At 39.8% G+C, this 17266-nt stretch overlaps 1 protein-coding gene across 8 annotated transcripts in view; it reads left to right on the top strand.

Annotated features, from left to right (window-relative positions):
* The window catches only part of LOC133461274 (sodium bicarbonate cotransporter 3-like), an 88220-nt gene that overhangs the window by 32772 nt on the left and 38182 nt on the right, over positions 1-17266 (top strand). For 5 of the 8 annotated variants that reach the window (XM_061742127.1, XM_061742132.1, XM_061742124.1 and 2 more), the window contains exons 4-7: positions 5562-5700; positions 6193-6353; positions 8064-8252; positions 10375-10758. In XM_061742127.1, coding sequence (XP_061598111.1) covers positions 5562-5700; positions 6193-6353; positions 8064-8252; positions 10375-10758 — 873 coding nt within the window. The remainder of the gene's footprint in view (positions 1-5561; positions 5701-6192; positions 6354-8063; positions 8253-10374; positions 10759-17266) is intronic. The other 3 variants (XM_061742131.1, XM_061742129.1, XM_061742128.1) reach the window with 2 other exon arrangements.

Here is a 17266-nt window from a genome sequence, read left to right as displayed (position 1 = left end):
CATAAGGCAAAAATAAGTGGTGAGAGAGGGTCTCCCCGTCTCGTACCTCTTCTAAGTTCGAAGGAGCTTGATAGTGTTCCATTAGCTCTGACTTGTGCTTTTGAGATTCCATACATAGTCTGTAACCAAGAAATAAAAGTATCACTAAAACCAAAGCTTTGACAGGTCTCAAAAATAAAAGGCCAGGCCACTCTATCAAATGCTTTTTCTGCATCTAAGGTGAGTATGAGTGCCTGCCTTTCATTTTTATGTACTTGTTCTATTATATTCAATGTACGTCTAACATTATCTGATAATTGTCTATTTATAATAAACCCTGTCTGGTCTAAATTTATAATATCGGGTACAATTTTAGCTAATCTGTCGGCTATGATACTGCTTAGCAACTTTTGGTCCACATTTAATAAAGTTATAGGTCTGTATCCTTCACATTGTGATGGGTCCTTACCTTCCTTGTGTATAATTGTTATTATAGAGTTACACCATGTATCTGCCCATATTCCCTGTGTAAGTGCCCAGTTAAATGTTCTATGCAAGATAGGAGTAAGTTGGGTTTTGAATATTTTATAAAATTCTCCAGTAAAGCCATCGCTGCCTGGGCTCTTGTCTAACTTTAATCTCTGGATAACTTTGGATATCTCTTCCACAGTAATTGGTGCAGTGAGGCTTTGATTCTGTAAATCTGTCACTTGTGGAAGATTCAAGCCTTGCAAATAATCTCTCGACTGATACTGAGTTTCTCCCTTGTCTGAACTATATAATTGTTTGTAATACTCAGCGAATTCTTCTACAATCTCCTGTTTACTTGTTAGCTTCTTATTTGTAACTTTATTCTTAATAAAGACAATATTAGATTTTGTCTGCTGTTTTTTCAATTTGTAAGAAAGTATCTTTAGTGATTTTACGCCTCCATCGTAATATTTTTGTTTAGTGAAAGTCAGAGCTCGTTCTACTCTCTCAGTTAACAGATCATCTAGTTCTTTTCTTGTTTTCTTTAATTCTACCATGATAGAGGCACCCCCTGTTGCTTTATGATTTTTTTCTAATTCCTTTATCTTAAGTTCAAGATATTCAACTTTTCTCTCTCTTTCCTTTTTTTTCCAGGATGAAAAACAAATAATTTCCCCTCGAGTAACGGCTTTCAAACCTTCCCAGATAGTAATTGGGTTGGTCTCCCCTGTATCATTAATTTCCAGATAGTCTTGTATTACTGTTCTTATCTTCACTTTAAAATCTTCCAATTGCAGTAATGAGTTGTTAAGTCTCCACAATGTCCTGCTCTTTTCCCGTCCTATATCTATTAGTAGTGATATTAGAGCATGATCTGAGAGGGTGATCTGATGTATATTACAATTTTGTACTCTAGACATTTCATTTTTGAAAATAAAAAAGTAATCTAGTCTTGAATAATTGTCATGAGATTTTGAATAAAAAGTATAATCCCTCTCTGTAGGGTTAAGACTTCTCCAAACATCAACTATTCCAATTTCTTTTATAGCTCTTCTAAGTATCCTGGCGGCAGATTCAGAACTATGTAGTCTTTTACTCTGAGAATCCAAATTGGCGTTCATGATGAGATTAAAATCTCCTGCAACTACTGCTATTCCTTGGCTTTGAGAAACAATTATATCGACAACTTTTTTTTACTAGATCTGGCCCTTCCTCTGGGGGGTTATATACATTTATCAAAGAAATCATTATATTATCAATCTTTCCAATCACCACCACGTATCTCCCTTCTTTATCGGATATCACTTTATCTGCATGAAACACACACTGGGGCCATATTAGGATTGCTACACCTCTCCTTGATGATTTATGTGATGAATGGAAAACTTGCGCTGAAGTCAATTTTCCTAATTTTTCATGTTCAGTTTGGTTTAGATGGGTCTCCTGTAAAAATGATATGTCCCCTCCATCTTTTTTCAATTGATGTAATATCTTTTTTCGTTTGATGGGGTTTTTAAGACCATTTACATTATATGAAGTTATTTTAAGGGGTTTCATAAATAACTGATAATTTCTGTACCATGTCTAGCACCCCCAGCTTAAAACTCCTATGTTTCTTTTTGACGGTTTTCCAATAAGTTTTATTACAATTTGAGTCAACCACCACGTGCAAAAATAATAAGACAAAAACAACTAAATCCCCTAACGGCTTCCATGAGTGGCAAACTCTACTAGTTTGCCGAAACGATGATTCCTTGTGTATTCTCAGGAATACTGGGCATCCTAAGGATACTGCCCATATTAATATGGGAAACACCATGCTGTGACTTAAGTTCATGAGTATTATCCCCTTTTTTACCCCCCACCCCGACCCCCCTGTTCACAATTGCGATATATATTTAAAAAATAAAGTCAATAATTTCATTATGTTCTCATTACTCTAACAAAAGCCCTTTTTATACCAACATATGTTTAATTCTTAGATTGTATGTATTTCAAAGAAAAGCAAAATATATATAATATATATGAAAAAGATTTTTGAAATAAAACAAAAATTAAATTAGGTTAAAGAAAGAAAAGGAGAAAAAAATCCATACAGAAGGCTATTTACTGTAACTTGTTTCATATACATTTCATTTAAAGCATTGATTTAGATATTTCCTCCCGACCTTCTATTACCTATAGTCTACTTAACCAAACAGCACTGAATTTATGCCAAAACATAATAAAAATAGATAAACAGACAAAGTTAACAGCAACAACCTAATCCATGATCCCCTTTAGAAAAATCAAGTACTCAATATTTTGAAGAGTCTAGATTATTGCCTTCTTTCAGGCTTTATATTAGCCTAATTCATCTAATCATTCAGTTTTACTGACAATGCTCTTATAGCCTACTAAAGTCATATTTACTCAAAACAAACAGACAACATACAAAAAACAAAACCAAAAGCAAAACAGTCCTTTAAGTGGGCTGCTTTTCCGAAGTCCCATACACAATTTATACTCTCAGTTGCACTTTAGAGTCTCACGTTCTTCAAAAGGAAAAAAAAAAGAAAATAAAAAAAAAAAAAAAAAGGAGTGGGAAGCGTTTTGAATAGCCTTCTTATCTCAAGACCCACACGTAGAAGGTAAAATGAAAAAAAAAAACCCTTTCCTTGCCATTTACTCGGGTCTCATCATTTAAAAAAAAAAAAAAAAAAAAAAAAAAACTCTTTAAATAGAGTTAGTGATCTTTGAGAAAGTTCCATTAAAAAAAAAAAAAAAAAAAAAAAAAAGTCTTTAGATGGAGTTACTGATCTTTGAGAAAGTCCCATTAAAAAAAAAAAAAAGAAGAAGAAGAAAAAGAAGAAACAGCAGTACCTCTTTCCAGGGTAGATTATTTACTCCTAATCATCTTCTCCATCCCGTCTCAATGACTGCGCCAAAGCCGTCACCTGGGCCACCAGCGCGGCTTCTCCCTCTCTGCGTCTGTCCGCTGTCATCCAGCCGTCTCTGCGCAGCAGCTCATCCAGGTCTGGTTCCTCCGGTACATCCATGCTGATACCTCGGGCCCGTAATCCCCTCGCTGCTGCCTGGAGATTGTCATAGACAACTGCGCCTTCTTGGCTGAAGACCTTCAGCTTTGCTGGATATATCAAATGGGACTTTATCTGTAGTTCATGCAACTTTTTACGCATTGGCTTGTACTTTGCTCTCTCTCTTTGGACCGCGGTGGAGTAATCCTGGTCAAAGAAGATTCTCGTTTCATCCACATAAATCTCCTTCCTCGCCCATGCTGAACTCAGAACTCGCTGGCGGGTATTGTAGTTTAGAAAGCGAATTATGAAGGATCTCGGTCTCATACCCACATTGTATTTCGGAGCCAAAGAGCGGTGCGCTCGGACAATTTGCAAGTCCTCCGCGATATTTAACTTTTCCTTTATCAGCCTTTCGATGAATTTAATGGGGCTGTCACCTTCACTCCCCTCTTTAATTCCGTGTATTCTTATATTTTCTCTACGGCTTCGTCCTTCCAGATCTTCACATTTCTTTTTTATTTCTCTTTGAGATTGCAGCAGGTGGATCATCACCTTTGTCAGCCGCGTGTCTTTGTCCTCCATTTGTGTGATTCGAGTTTCCGCTTCGTCCAGCCTCTGTTCCACTTTACTCAAATCCGTTCTGATTTCTTTCATTTCTTCCCTCAATTCCACGAAATGTTTCCCAGTTTCGGTTCGGAACTGTTGGATTTCTTTTCGAGAGTCTTTGAGCTCTTGGAGGATTTTATCCAACATCTTATCTTCGTCTTTGTCCGTTTGGTCTGTTGCTTTGGTGTTGCGGAGTCGAGTAGCCATAAAAGCTGCTGTTTTTCCTTAGGCTACTGATCTTGTCGTTTTTTTTTCTTTGTTTTGTTTCTTTTTTCTTTTTACTCACATTTAAGTTAAGTCTCGTATCGCTTAATCACTCTTGTAAAGCATACTTTGTTAAAGATGACGGGGGGTTAGAGCGGCGTTCAGAACGCGTCCATCAGCATGCGGTGCCTCACCGGAAGATGTAAAGAGAACTTTTGACCTTAATTCTGAAAGGAATGTTTGGCTCCAAGGCAATAAGGAGCATCACTCAAAGAACACACTTCTGACAGAGCAGCATGGTTTGGGTATGATTATCACGCTGCTCCTCTTCCCCTGGACCAGGGTCACTTGTCAAGATAGACAGGAAAAATAAATATCTCCAAATAACACATTCTGATGTAAAGCCTTCTGTCAACAAGCACAACATTAATATAAATTTCCCACTTTCAAGACAGCAGTGACCCAAAGCACACATCCAAATATTTTTTTTTTTCTCTGGATTTCTGTTTTTTTGAATAATGTATTAAAATGGTATTAAATTATAACAAGACTGACATTTATTTTGGTTTTATTCTGTCTTTATATTTAAAAAATCGCATATTTAAAAGGATCTGTTGGCAAATGTATTTTTAAAATGCAGATGCTTTTTGGATTTCTTTAATATTCCATTTTACTGTTGACTTGTGTTAATGTAACACTTACAGGACTGTCTCAGAAAATTAGAATATTGTGATTTTTGTAATGCAATTACAAAAACAAAAATGTCATACATTCTGGATTCATTACAAATCAACTGAAATATTGCAAGCCTTTTATTATTTTAATATTGCTGATCATGGATTACAGCTTAAGAAAACTCAAATATCCTATCTCAAAAAATTAGAATATTCTGGGAATCTTAATCTTAAACTGTAAGCCATAATCAGCAATATTAAAATAATAAAAGGCTTGCAATATTTCAGTTGATTTGTAATGAATCCAGAATGTATGACATTTTTTTATTTCTATTTTTTAATTGCATTACAGAAAATAAAGAACTTTATCACAATATTCTAATTTTCTGAGACAGTCCTGTATTTGCTTATTATTCCCTAATATGCATAGGAAAGGGACACAAGGCTGTGTGAAGCAAACAGCAGAGCTGTGGATATTATTACCCGTCAGTTAAAAATTACACTGGATATGCTTAATGGCAGATAAATCCTCAGAAATGTGACGATTGTTGTCATTATTGTCATGCATTCATTAAAATGTGAGTTTACCTCAATCCACTCTGTACAGACACACCATCCCAGAGAGTACAGTTCATCTTGGGAACAGAGGATGAAGATCTTGAGCACATGCCTCACGATCTCTTCACGGAGCTGGACGAGCTTTCCTTCAGAGATGGCAGGTCCACGGAGTGGAAAGAAACGGCCAGGTCAGAATGCACTTGAACATTGCCTTTTAATTCCTTTCTTTTAATGTGCTTCCTGTACAACGTACAGCTGCAAGGGCAGGGGATTTTCCACATCGCTTAAGCTTGGTTTAATGTCTCTGCTTAATGTAGCTCTCTGAAATGTTTCATAAACCATCACATCTGAGATTTTACATCTTAAGAGTCAACGATGAAGCTCATCCTCAATTGCAGTCTGTAAAAACTTAACACGATTGCCTGCTTGTGAGTTTTAAATTGTAACTGTGACCTAACTTGCTCGGTATTTGAGAGATTGTATTGTCAGAAAAAAATGTTCAGTATCTAGAACATTTTGGAGTGTGAGTTACTCACTGTGGAGTACACTAATGTGTCAAGGGAAAAATATGTAGCTGGAATATATGAGCCAGAGCAATGTGCAATGTGTTTTATGACTTGGATTAATCTTTTGTGTATTCAAATAAAAAAATGTTGTGCGTTTTCTTTGGGCTCCTCCAGATGGTTGAAATTTGAAGAGGATGTGGAAGACGGCGGAGAGAGATGGAGTAAACCCTATGTAGCCACGTTGTCTTTACACAGCCTATTTGAACTGCGCAGGTGTATACTGAACGGCACAGTCATGCTGGATATGAGAGCCAACAGTATTGAAGAGATTGCAGGTGAATTGTTTTTCACTGTTTTTGCGTATCCATCATACCATATTATCCAGTAGAGCTGGGTATCGATTCAAATGTCAAGAATCGGTTCAATTCCGATTCTTAAGATTCAGAATCGATTATCACCATTTGTTTCGATCCGATTCGATATTGATTTGGGTTAGTGTTGCCTGAATTATGACTGTAAAATAACTATTGAAATAATAATTTCACAATAATTATTGTGAAATAACTAAGAAATAAATAATTCAAATAGGCATTTCAATATCCATTTAAAGTGCAAAAAAAGAAAAATTGCAACAGCTCAAGCAGTAAACTAATTATTTTAGCTTGTCTGATTTATTCTGTCACCAGACACAGCTGGACATGAAGCACCGGCATTTTTCAGGTATTTCATGACAAACCGTGTCCGATAACAGAGAAACCAAACAAGCTATAGTAAATATAGATAATATGAACTTCATTGAACTTATATAACATTTAGAAATTTAAGCTGAAATGTCCAGCATTTTCTCTAAAGAAAAGTTCATTTAGTTCAGGAGTTTTCAAAACTACTGGGATTAAAGTTCACCAGGCAAAAATGTAATGATGAGAAAAAAAAAAAATGTTTTAATCAAAAAAAAAAAAATCGATCTTTAGACATACAAATCGATTTTTAGGAATTAATATGAGAATCGATTTAGAATCAGAAAATCGATTTTTTTTTTCAACACAGGCCTATTATCCAGTGTCATAGGGCCAATCCCAATACACCCCCTACTTTCTACCTCTAGCCCTAAAAATGAAGCCACAGGCGTAGGGTCCTTGTAATGTTCCCTAGGGATTGGGACACCACTTGCTACGTCATTGCGTGGTTTACGTTCGGGTACGTAAGCGACTGTGTAGTTACGTTTGCACATACGTCACACCATATCAGGAAGCCCAGATATAAAAGCTGTTTTAATTTCAGCTGTAGCGCTGTTAATATGCCACTTAAGTTTTAATATTTCTTCAGGCGTAAAAGTAACCGTTAAGATCCCCAACCTGGGCTGTTTATCCAAATAACGCCTGTTAAGAAATTTGATCCGATGTTTTCGGGGATGAGAAGAACCGCCGGCGTAGGTTACGCGGCGACGCGCACCGTACCGCGCCCCTCTCCGCGTAACATACGGCGTAGGCTCTGCGTTGGTGTAACGCGGAACCATAAATTAGCCTTTATTCTGGCGAGATCTGAAGATACAACGCAACAATGGGCAAGTGAGTGAATTCACTGAGTGAATATTATGAAAGTAAAATATATATTTCTCACTAGAAATGTAATCAAAATGCATTTTTATGCAGAAACTAACTCAAAATATTGATTTTATTCACTAAAAATGAGAAATGTCCGCCATGTTTTTTTGTTTGATTCAGTCTGCAAATGATGATGTAAATCATTCTGGGAAATTTCTGTGGCCCTCGGTCGGTGAGTCAGTATCTGAAATCCCTCGCTCTGAAGGGCTAGATTGATACACACTAGCCCTCGTTATGTCCACTAGCCCTACATGCAAAGATGAATTGGGACACCAATACCCTCACGGGAACGTGCAAAATTTAGGGGTAGGACTGAAAAGTAGGACTAGGGGGGATTGGGACTGGCCCTAAGTCTTATTGTGAAATTTGAGAACTGCACTATAGATAGCAAAAACCTTTTGTAGTCATATGAGTCTGTTTCCATGTGCTTGTGTTCCTCAGATATGGTGATAGACAGTATGGTGGCTTCGGGCCAGCTGAAGGAAGATTTGCGCTACAAGGTGCGGGAGGCGATGTTGAAGAAACACCACCATCAGAATGAGAGAAAGCTAAGCAATCGCATCCCTCTGGTGCGCTCTATTGCTGACATAGGCAAGAAACATTCTGACCCACTCTTGCTTGAAAGAAACGGTGAGATCCTACAACGCACTCACATTTCTTCTGCCTCCATCGGTTTCACCATGGGGGAACAGTTGTTAAAAATCCAATGTTCAAATCCCTTACTGCCAGCGTAGGAGATGGATGGTAAAAGTGAGTAAAATTTAGAGGAGAATCTCAGTTCCTTCAGTGGAAGAGAAATTTGGGTGCTATTACTGTACATGTGCTAACCTTGTATGGCTGACCTGGCAATGGGGTTTGAATTGACACTTATTCTTTTTCTAAAGGCAAATGATGCTTTACCTGCAACTAGAGTGAGCACTGTGTGTTTACGACTTTTTTTTTTTTTTGTTTTTGAATGGGCATGGCTTAAGAGTTGTTCATGTGTTGTGTGCATTTTAGGAGTGGATGAGACTTCACATTCACCACTTCTGTGCCTGTGGTTCCACTTTGTCATTATCATTAAACTGCAAATGCGAAAGACCGAAATGACATGTCTCATCAGAGAGTGGTTGAAGTGTGAAAGGTGTTATGACCATATGAACATGTACTGCGTAAGATTTATCACTGGTCTGTCTGCGGTAGAGCACTCGTTTGTTTTACTATGCACTTACATCCTGCTAACTCGCCTTCTTCAGCATGCCAGCCTCTCTGAACTTAGGTTTGAATATATTTAGACATACCGTATTTTCTGGACTATAAGCCGCACCTGCATACAAGCCGCATCCGCTCTATTTTTAAAAAGATAATTAAAAAAAAGATATACAAGCCGCATCCGCTCTATTTATAAAAAAAAAAAAAAAAAAAGATATGCAAGCCGCCGATATTTATTTTGTTTGTTTAGATATTTTCTACATGTACAGAAGGATTTTGAACTGTAAATGTACATGTTTGTACTAGGGCTGGGCGATATGGACCAAAAGTCATATCTCGATATTTTCTAGCTGAATGGCGATACTCGATATATATCGATATTCTTTCTGTGACATAATTGGGGTTTCCCCCAAAGCATTATAGCATAGCATCTCTGTTAGCATCTCTGTTGGCTTCATTTATTTCTGAGGCAAACCCTTAAAAAAACAGTCAGTTTTAATACAAAGCCTCGTGCCAAATGTCACACAGGTTCCTTTATTAACAGAGGTCTGCACAATATCAACATGTATAAAACAAATGAAATAAAAATAAACTGCCTGCATATATAGAATACAAACAAATATCCCTTTCCTGCATAACAATTAAATTAAAATACACTGTGCAATTAATACAATGTAGACAGTAACAGGCAGACTTTTCCACTGAGGTTGACAGTTGTGCAAATAACAAAACATTTGTGCAAATCTGAAATAAAACATTCAAGTCAATTTGTCACAAAATAAGCTATATCAAAATCGTAAAAATATATTTTTTTAATAAACGATATTGTCTCGTACCATATCGGGTTTGAAAATATATCGATATATATTAAAATCTCGATATATCGCCCAGCCCTAGTTTGTACCTAAATAGATCCTTTCCTAACAGTGTCTTTTAACACGACAGCAACTTTGCTGATTAAAACGGGACAGAACCAAGAGAAAATAAAATAGATATTATCTATTTATCTGTCTGAAATCTGCTTCTACCTACTTCTATCTGCTAAAGAAGAAGTAGCGTATTCTTCTTTGCATTTATTTTGTCTTAGTTTTGATTCTAATTCCAGTTACAGCACCCCAAGCGGTGGAAGAAAAATCCACATAATAGCTGCACCTTTGTATAAGCTGCATGGTTGAAAACCTATGGAAATAGTAGCGGCTTATAGTCCAGAAAATACGGTAGTCTGTTGTTGTTTTTTTTTTTAGTAATTCAGTATAATGCATTGTTTGTCTCTTGCAGACCTTCTTACATGCCTCACTTTTCATTCTTCATAGCTGCTGCACACAGCAGTGCTTTTAGCTCATGTTTATGCAAGCATGGAACTTTCTAACGACACCTCTGTCATGCTCTCTCTGCCCACCCTTCCTTGCTTTGATCCTTTTAGATACCATCTGTGTAATATACCTCTACTTCACATATGTTTATCCTTTCTGTTCCATCCCTTGTTTCTTTACACTCTCCTTTCCCCTCTTTCTATCCCTTCCTTCTCCTTTTTTTCTTTGCCATTATCTCTTCTGTTCAGGAGAGGGCGTGTCCTCCTCACGTGTCTCTCTCCAAAAGCCAGGGGCAACTTCTTCTGTCTCCAACCTCTCCTCCCAGAGACGAGAGTCAAGAGTCTCCATCCTGCTCAACCACCTCCTGCCTTCTTCCTCCTCCTCCTCCAACACTGCGGTGTCCCCCGGCCCCTCTCCTCTCAGCACCCCTCAAACTACCCCTTCGTCGTTTCGCCGTTCCGCTCCGGCTCCGTCTCAAACCCAGGGCGCAGGTCACGGCATCCCGGAGGTGGTGGTGTCTCCTCCCGAGGACGATGACCAGCCAAACTCTGCAGAAGAGGACAAAGTATCGCCGCAACTCAGCCGGCCAGCAACCTCGGCATTCCAGAACATTGAGCTTCTGCCCTTAGAAGGCAAATATCTGTGTAGCCTGCCAGTGTGAGTCACAGCTTGAACAGAGAACACTAGCACTAGCATGAAAGCTCTGCTCCCCTGTTAACTGCAAACCTTGCAGCCATCTCATCAATAACCCACAGCAAGACCCACTTGCTAAGTACTTATCAGCCAGTTTTTGACACACCTCATATTTCTGTTCCCTCTTTGACTGTCCCACCGACGGTTTCTCTTAAACTGTCTCTAGCTTTTACTTCCCGCTAAACATTTTTTTTTTCCCCATTCAAACTCTGTCTACACATTTTCTTCCCTTTACCTCAGCATCTTTACGTCGCTCGGCCATCCTCCCCCTCATGCTTCCTTCACTGCAGTTGCATGGCTGTCTTTCAAAACAACTCGCTCTCTTGTTTGTCAGACCGGATACCCTTTTGAAATTTTTCTTTGTTGTCACTAGTATCTTTAAACTCATCTGAAATGCTTCATAATGCGTTTTATATAGAGACAGGACTGTCTCAGAAAATTACAATATTGTAATAAAGTCCTTTATTTTCTGTAATGCAAAAATGTCATACATTCTGGATTCATTACAAATCAACTGAAATAGGGGGGCGCTGTTGGCAGGGAAGCATGTGAGACGTGTGTTGCTACAGCTCCGCCGGAATGTGACTTAAAACTTATTATTTTTGCACTATTTTATATTCGGGAGTGATATTACGCTTTGATAGTACTTTTTCTCCCTTTGGGTGTACTTTTTGTCCGAAGAACGAACTGCAATGTCAACAACAAGACAACAACAACAAGACCGACGCCAGCGTGCGCCAGCCAAGACGTCAGATCCCGCTGTGGGAAGTGCAGAGGCCGAGCCGAGGCCCGATGCTAACGAGGCCTTGCTGCAGAGCATCAAAGTGATGATGGACGACCTACGTTCTGACATTCTCTCCAGATTTGATGCAATTGTGGCTGATACAGTTAAGAGGGAGATGACCGGGGCGCTGAAGCCGATGGAGATTAAAATGGAAGCTCAGGGCCGATCTATTGTGGAGCTGGAACGCTCGGCGAGTGACCAGGCTACCGAAGTTACTGAGCTACATGCTACGGTTAGCACGTTGTCCGGCCTGGTCAAATCCCTCTCAGACAAGTGTGAAGATTTGGAATCTCGCCAGAGGTTAAATAATATAAGACTGGTCGGCTTACCCGAGGGCGTGGAGGGTCCGCGACCCACTGAATCCGTGGCGAAGCTGCTGAAGGACCTGCTTTCCCTGGACGAACCGCCAGTCTTGGACCGGTGTCATCGTAGCCTGCGAGCCCGACCCAGGGAAGGGGAACCTCCGCGTCCTCTCATCATGCGAGTGAACCTGTTTCAGGTCCGTAACCTGATACTACGCCGAGCCGGGGAATGCTCCCCTCTCAACTACCAGGGTAAGAGGCTGTCTATCTTCGCTGACTTCACCCAGGCCGTGGCAAAGAGGAGGACCGCGTTTGCAGCCGTGAAGAGGGAGCTACACTCTTGCCCTGGCGTGAAATTCGGATTAATGTTCCCTGCGGTTTTGCGCATCACACCAGCAGACGGCCAAACACGTAGGTTTGAAGATCCGGTTCGGGCGATGGACTTTGTTGTGAAGAACCTTAAAAAAGTGGTTGTTCCGGATGAGGTAGCTTAGCTTCAGCTAAGCTAAGCTAAGCTAACTGGCTGGGCTGGCTGGTGGCTGAGCCGTCTCGTTTGTTTTGGACTACAACTCCCGTGTGCCCCGGGTGCCGGGACCGCGCGGCTGGACTGCGTTTTCATTGGCGGTAAGAACTACATTTACCGAGTGCCTTGGCCACCGCGGCCGGAAGATCTATACTGACTACGTTTCCCATGCATATCGGGTGCTGCAGCCTGGACGGCTGAGCCTTGTTTATCACTGACTGTGAGTTATCTTTGATGCCAGGTTGCCAGGTTGTGTGGAGTTCCGCTTTAATGCTTTATTTTGTCCCTCTCCCTCATTCTCTGCAGTTTTTGCACACTTATTTTTCAGTGCAATGAGGTTTGTTGTTGTTCTTTTCTTCTTTTAATATATATTCCACAGATTTTGTAGGGGGGGGGGGGGGGGGGGGTTGATTTTGGGTTACAACTTGAAGGTTGGTTTAGATTTTTTTTCTCAAGATAATATTTGTTTTTGTTGTTTTATATTTAGGCAATGATACTTGATAATGACTGAGAATACGTAATTTATTTAAATACTTTTTTTATGAGAGGATTATTATTTATTTTTACACATACATTTTATGGGGTATACAGTCATGCCGTTTACTTTAGCATATTTGCTCACATCTTGTTTCGTCATTTTTTACCTTTTTATTTTTATTTGTGAGGAGGATAACACATATTATTGACAGCAGCCTTGCACTGCTCATCTTAAGTTGTTTATATTTATATATGTGTATGTGTGTGTATATGTGTATGTATATATATATATGTGTGTGTATGTGTATATATACATATATATGTGTACCCGAAGTTTATTGAGGGATGCACCTAACATTTTTGTTTCCTTTTTTGTTTTTTTTTCCCCTCTTTTTTTTCTCTCACATCTGATAAGGTTTCTCCTTTTATTGTATGCAGTAGGTTGATGGTGCAGTTTTTCTATATTTGTTTTTCACCCTATTTTATACCCATGGGTACTCCTTTTTCCCCATTGGCCTTTAGTAGTTTGTTTTTCTACCTGGATTTTTGCTTGTTTCTAACAGCCGGGTAATTGTACTAATGTGCATTTTTGGGATCCTTTTTAATTTTTAATTTGTGGTCACATTCACCTGGGAGGTTTTTTTTTGCCCTAGTAGCTTTGTAGGTGTGCTACTATGTGGCGTGATAGGGGTTTTGTATTACTAGGGGTGGGTTGCGCGCATCTCCTGCGGGGGGTTGCTTCTGCTTTTGTGTTGGTGGGATGGGGTGAGGTTTGTGTATTTTGTTTTTTGTTTTTTGCCTGTTGTTTTTTTTGTTTTCATCAGTCTAATACTGGTCTTGTGATCTGCTGTGGGACGGCGCCCGCCTTGGTGCATATAATGGTATCTGAATATATTTATGGCCCAAGCTAATTTGACGAATAGGTTGGGTGGGGGTGAAATTCAGTTCACTAGTTTCAATTGTAAAGGACTTAACAACCCTATAAAACGCAGTAAAGTGTTGCATCATGTTCAACAGCTGGGAGCACATATCATTTTTTTACAAGAAACCCACCTAAAAGCCTCTGATCATTTGAAACTTAAAAAGAGTTGGGTGGGGCAGATCTATCACTCTTCTTTTGCGGGGAAATCAAGAGGTACAGCTATTCTGATTCATAAGTCAGTCCCTTTTCAGCTCTCGAACGTTACCTCTGACCCTAATGGTAGATTTATTATCATCACCGGACAGATTCATGGTACTCGTGTTGCCCTGGCGAATGTGTATGCTCCGAACTGGGATGACGATGCCTTCTTTAGACGCCTTTTTAGCACACTCCCAGATATATCCTCACACCATCTGATACTGGGAGGAGACTTTAACTGCTGGCTTTGTCCTCATCTAGACCGCTCATCTACTAAGGTCTGTGCCCCCTCGAAATCCTCTAAGGTAATACAATCCTTTATGTCTGAGTTTGCTGTAACTGACGCCTGGCGTTTTTTTAACCCGTCTAAAAGAGAGTACTCATTTTTCTCTCCGGTCCATCATACCTTTACCCGTATTGATCTCTTCTTGGTAGATAATAAGCTACTCTCTAGTGTGTCTGCTTGTAGATATGATACCATTGTCATATCGGATCATGCTCCCATATCAATGAAGGTTTCCTTTAGGAACTTTACAATTATGAGAGCACCATGGCGTCTTAATACTCGTCTGCTTACTAACGAGGGCTTTGTTGATTTTGTCTCTAAACAAATAGATTATTTTTTAAGTTTCAACAAGACCCCAGATGTGTCGGCCGCATTGCTGTGGGAGAGCCTTAAGGCATACATTAGAGGGGAGATAATTTCTTATTCACGATTTGAGGATAAGTGTAGGAAAAATAAACTGGCTAACTTATCTCAACGTATTGCCCAAATTGATGCCACATACGCTGACTCCCCATCTTCAGAACTTTATAAAGAGCGTCTTACTCTTCAATCAGAATATAACGTTCTCACAACGAATCATGCCACAGAACTGTTACTTCAGACAAGATCCAACTTTTTTGAACAAGGCGATAAGGCAGGTAAATTATTGGCACATCAACTACGGCAAAGGTCTACTTCCAACCTCATTCCACAGATTCGGTCGGACTCCGGTATTACAACTATTCCCTGTGAGATTAATAATACCTTCAAACAATTCTATTCCAAACTGTACTCCTCAGACCAGGTCTCTGACTCGGCCTTCGACACTTTCTTCGATGATTTAGACATTCCCTCCATTGAGCAACCTGTAATTGAGGAGTTGGAGAAACCAATCACCTTGGAAGAACTTAGGGCGGCTGCTTCAAACTTGCAAAGCGGGAAATGTCCGGGACCAGATGGTTTTCCATCCGACTTTTATAAGAAGTTTTTTCATAAACTAGGTCCAATACTCCTGGACATGTTCAATGAAGCATTCGGATCGGGGTGTCTCCCGCAGACTCTTACTCAGGCCTCCATTTCCCTTCTTCTTAAGAAAGGGAAGGATCCCCTTGACTGTACATCCTATCGCCCAATTAGCTTATTAAATGTGGACTTTAAGTTATTGTCAAAGTTGCTGGCTTCACGCCTGGAGTCTCGCTTGCCGTCTATTATTTCTCCAGAACAAACAGGGTTCATTTGTGGGAGGCAATCATTCTCCAATCTTAGACAGTTGTTCGGTGCCATCTATAACCCCTCCCCCTTCCCTTCCACCCATGAGGCCTTAATATCATTGGATGCTGAGAAGGCCTTTGATAGGGTGGAGTGGAACTATTTGTTCTACACCCTGGGGCGGTTTGGTTTTGGAGAAAATTTTATCTCATGGATTAAGCTGCTCTATTCATCCCCGCTGGCCTCCGTTAGGACCAATAATGATCAGTCAGACTATTTTCGTCTATACCGCTCTACCAGACAGGGCTGTCCTTTGAGTCCACTGTTGTTCGCATTAGCCATAGAGCCACTGTCTGTGGCACTCAGAACAAATCCACGTATTACTGGCATTTCTAGGCATGGGGTCGAGTTGAAAGTCTCTCTCTATGCAGATGATCTGCTCTTGTACGTTTCCAATTTACCTGTCTCAGTTCCGGCCGCTCTGGATACCCTTGACTCGTTTGGTCGGATATCTGGTTACAAACTTAACTTAAGCAAAAGCGAAATTTTTCCTGTTAATGAAGCAGCTAGGAAGTATCCCCTGCGTAATCTACCCTTTAAGGTTGCTATGGAGGGTTTTACATACCTTGGAGTTTATGTTGCACGTAAATATGAGGATTTAAACAAAACTAACTTTGCCCCCTTAATGAAAAAACTTAAAGAGGACTTTGAACGTTGGTCTATACTCAATCTTTCTCTAGCTGCTCGCATCAATACTGTTAAGATGAATATTCTTCCTCGGTTTACATATTTATTTCAATGTATCCCCCTCTTTCTTCCTCAGACTTTCTTTAGGAAACTAGACAGCATGATCACCGACTTTATATGGAATAAAAAAGTACCTAGGATACGCAAGCAATGCTTACAGAGACCCAAGTCTCTTGGAGGGATGGCAATGCCTAACTTTAGGTTTTACTACTGGTCTGCCAATATCAGGATTCTGAAATACTGGCTGCTATATGAAACTTTTGACCCTCCACCAACGTGGTTGGCTATGGAGGCGAGTTCCACACGGCCGGTGACGTTGGCTGCTTTAGCACACTCCCCCATTAAGTCATCTACCGCCCCATACACTAAAAACATTACGGTCAAGACCTCCCTTAGAATTTGGATCCAATTTAGACGCCATTTTGGTTTACAATGTTTTTCTATTCATGCGCCATTGGCATCGAACCACGTTTTTCATCCCTCTCTAATAGATAGTGCCTTCTCAACTTGGTCAAAACATGGTATTCATTCCTTCAATGATCTATATGTCGATAATGTTTGTGCTTCATTTCAACTGCTTTCAGATAAATACACAATTCCCAAACAACATTTTTTTAGATATCTACAGGTGCGTAGTTTTTTACAGAAAACTTTTCCCACTTTCCCTAATTCCCCAAATGAGTCTGCTATAGATACCTTTCTACGTCCATTGCCTACCTTTAAGGGGGCAATTTCGGTTATATATAATCAGATCTGTGGTCTACGTCCTGAATCGCTTCAAGCTGTGAAAACCCGTTGGGAGGGGGATATAGGTGAAGAATTGGCTGGAGAGGTTTGGAACGAGATTCTGCGTCGGGTACACAAATCCTCTATATGTGCGAGACATGCTCTCATCCAATGCAAACTTTTACATCGCATCTATTACACCAAAGAAAGGTTGTCTAAAATATACGATACTGTATCGCCTGACTGTTATAGATGCCGACAAACTCCAGCAGACCTCATGCATACCTTTTGGCT

Source organism: Cololabis saira, chromosome 15, assembly GCF_033807715.1.
Source record: "Cololabis saira isolate AMF1-May2022 chromosome 15, fColSai1.1, whole genome shotgun sequence".
NCBI lineage: Eukaryota > Metazoa > Chordata > Actinopteri > Beloniformes > Belonidae > Cololabis > Cololabis saira.
The sequence above is the reverse complement of the archived record's forward strand: the minus strand, read 5'-3'. Positions and strand labels throughout refer to the sequence as shown.